Below are 287 nucleotides of genomic sequence, written 5' to 3' on the forward strand. Positions count from 1 at the left end.
AACCATTGTGCCATATATATATATATTGTGGGATTGTGGGATATGGCGGCAGCGGCGGAAACGGCGGGTATGGCGGCAGCGGTGGAAACGGCGGATATGGCGGCAGCGGCGGAAACGGCGGGTATGGCGGCAGCGGCGGAAACGGCGGATATGGCGGCAGCGGCGGAAACGGCGGGTATGGCGGCAGCGGTGGAAACGGCGGGTATGGCGGCAGCGGTGGAAACGGCGGGTATGGCGGCAGCGGTGGAAACGGCGGGTATGGAAAAGGAAAAGAGAGAGTGATAATA

General features: G+C 61.7%; 1 protein-coding gene across 1 annotated transcript in view; it reads left to right on the forward strand.

Moving 5' to 3' along the window:
• The first annotated feature begins 42 nt into the window (after positions 1-42).
• The window catches only part of LOC119582286, a 57,240-nt gene continuing 56,995 nt past the window's right edge, over positions 43-287 (forward strand). The window contains exon 1 of the mRNA XM_037930503.1: positions 43-256. Coding sequence (XP_037786431.1) covers positions 43-256 — 214 coding nt within the window. The remainder of the gene's footprint in view (positions 257-287) is intronic.

This window comes from Penaeus monodon, chromosome 15 (genome assembly GCF_015228065.2).
Source record: "Penaeus monodon isolate SGIC_2016 chromosome 15, NSTDA_Pmon_1, whole genome shotgun sequence".
In the NCBI taxonomy this organism is placed as follows: Eukaryota; Metazoa; Arthropoda; class Malacostraca; order Decapoda; family Penaeidae; genus Penaeus; species Penaeus monodon.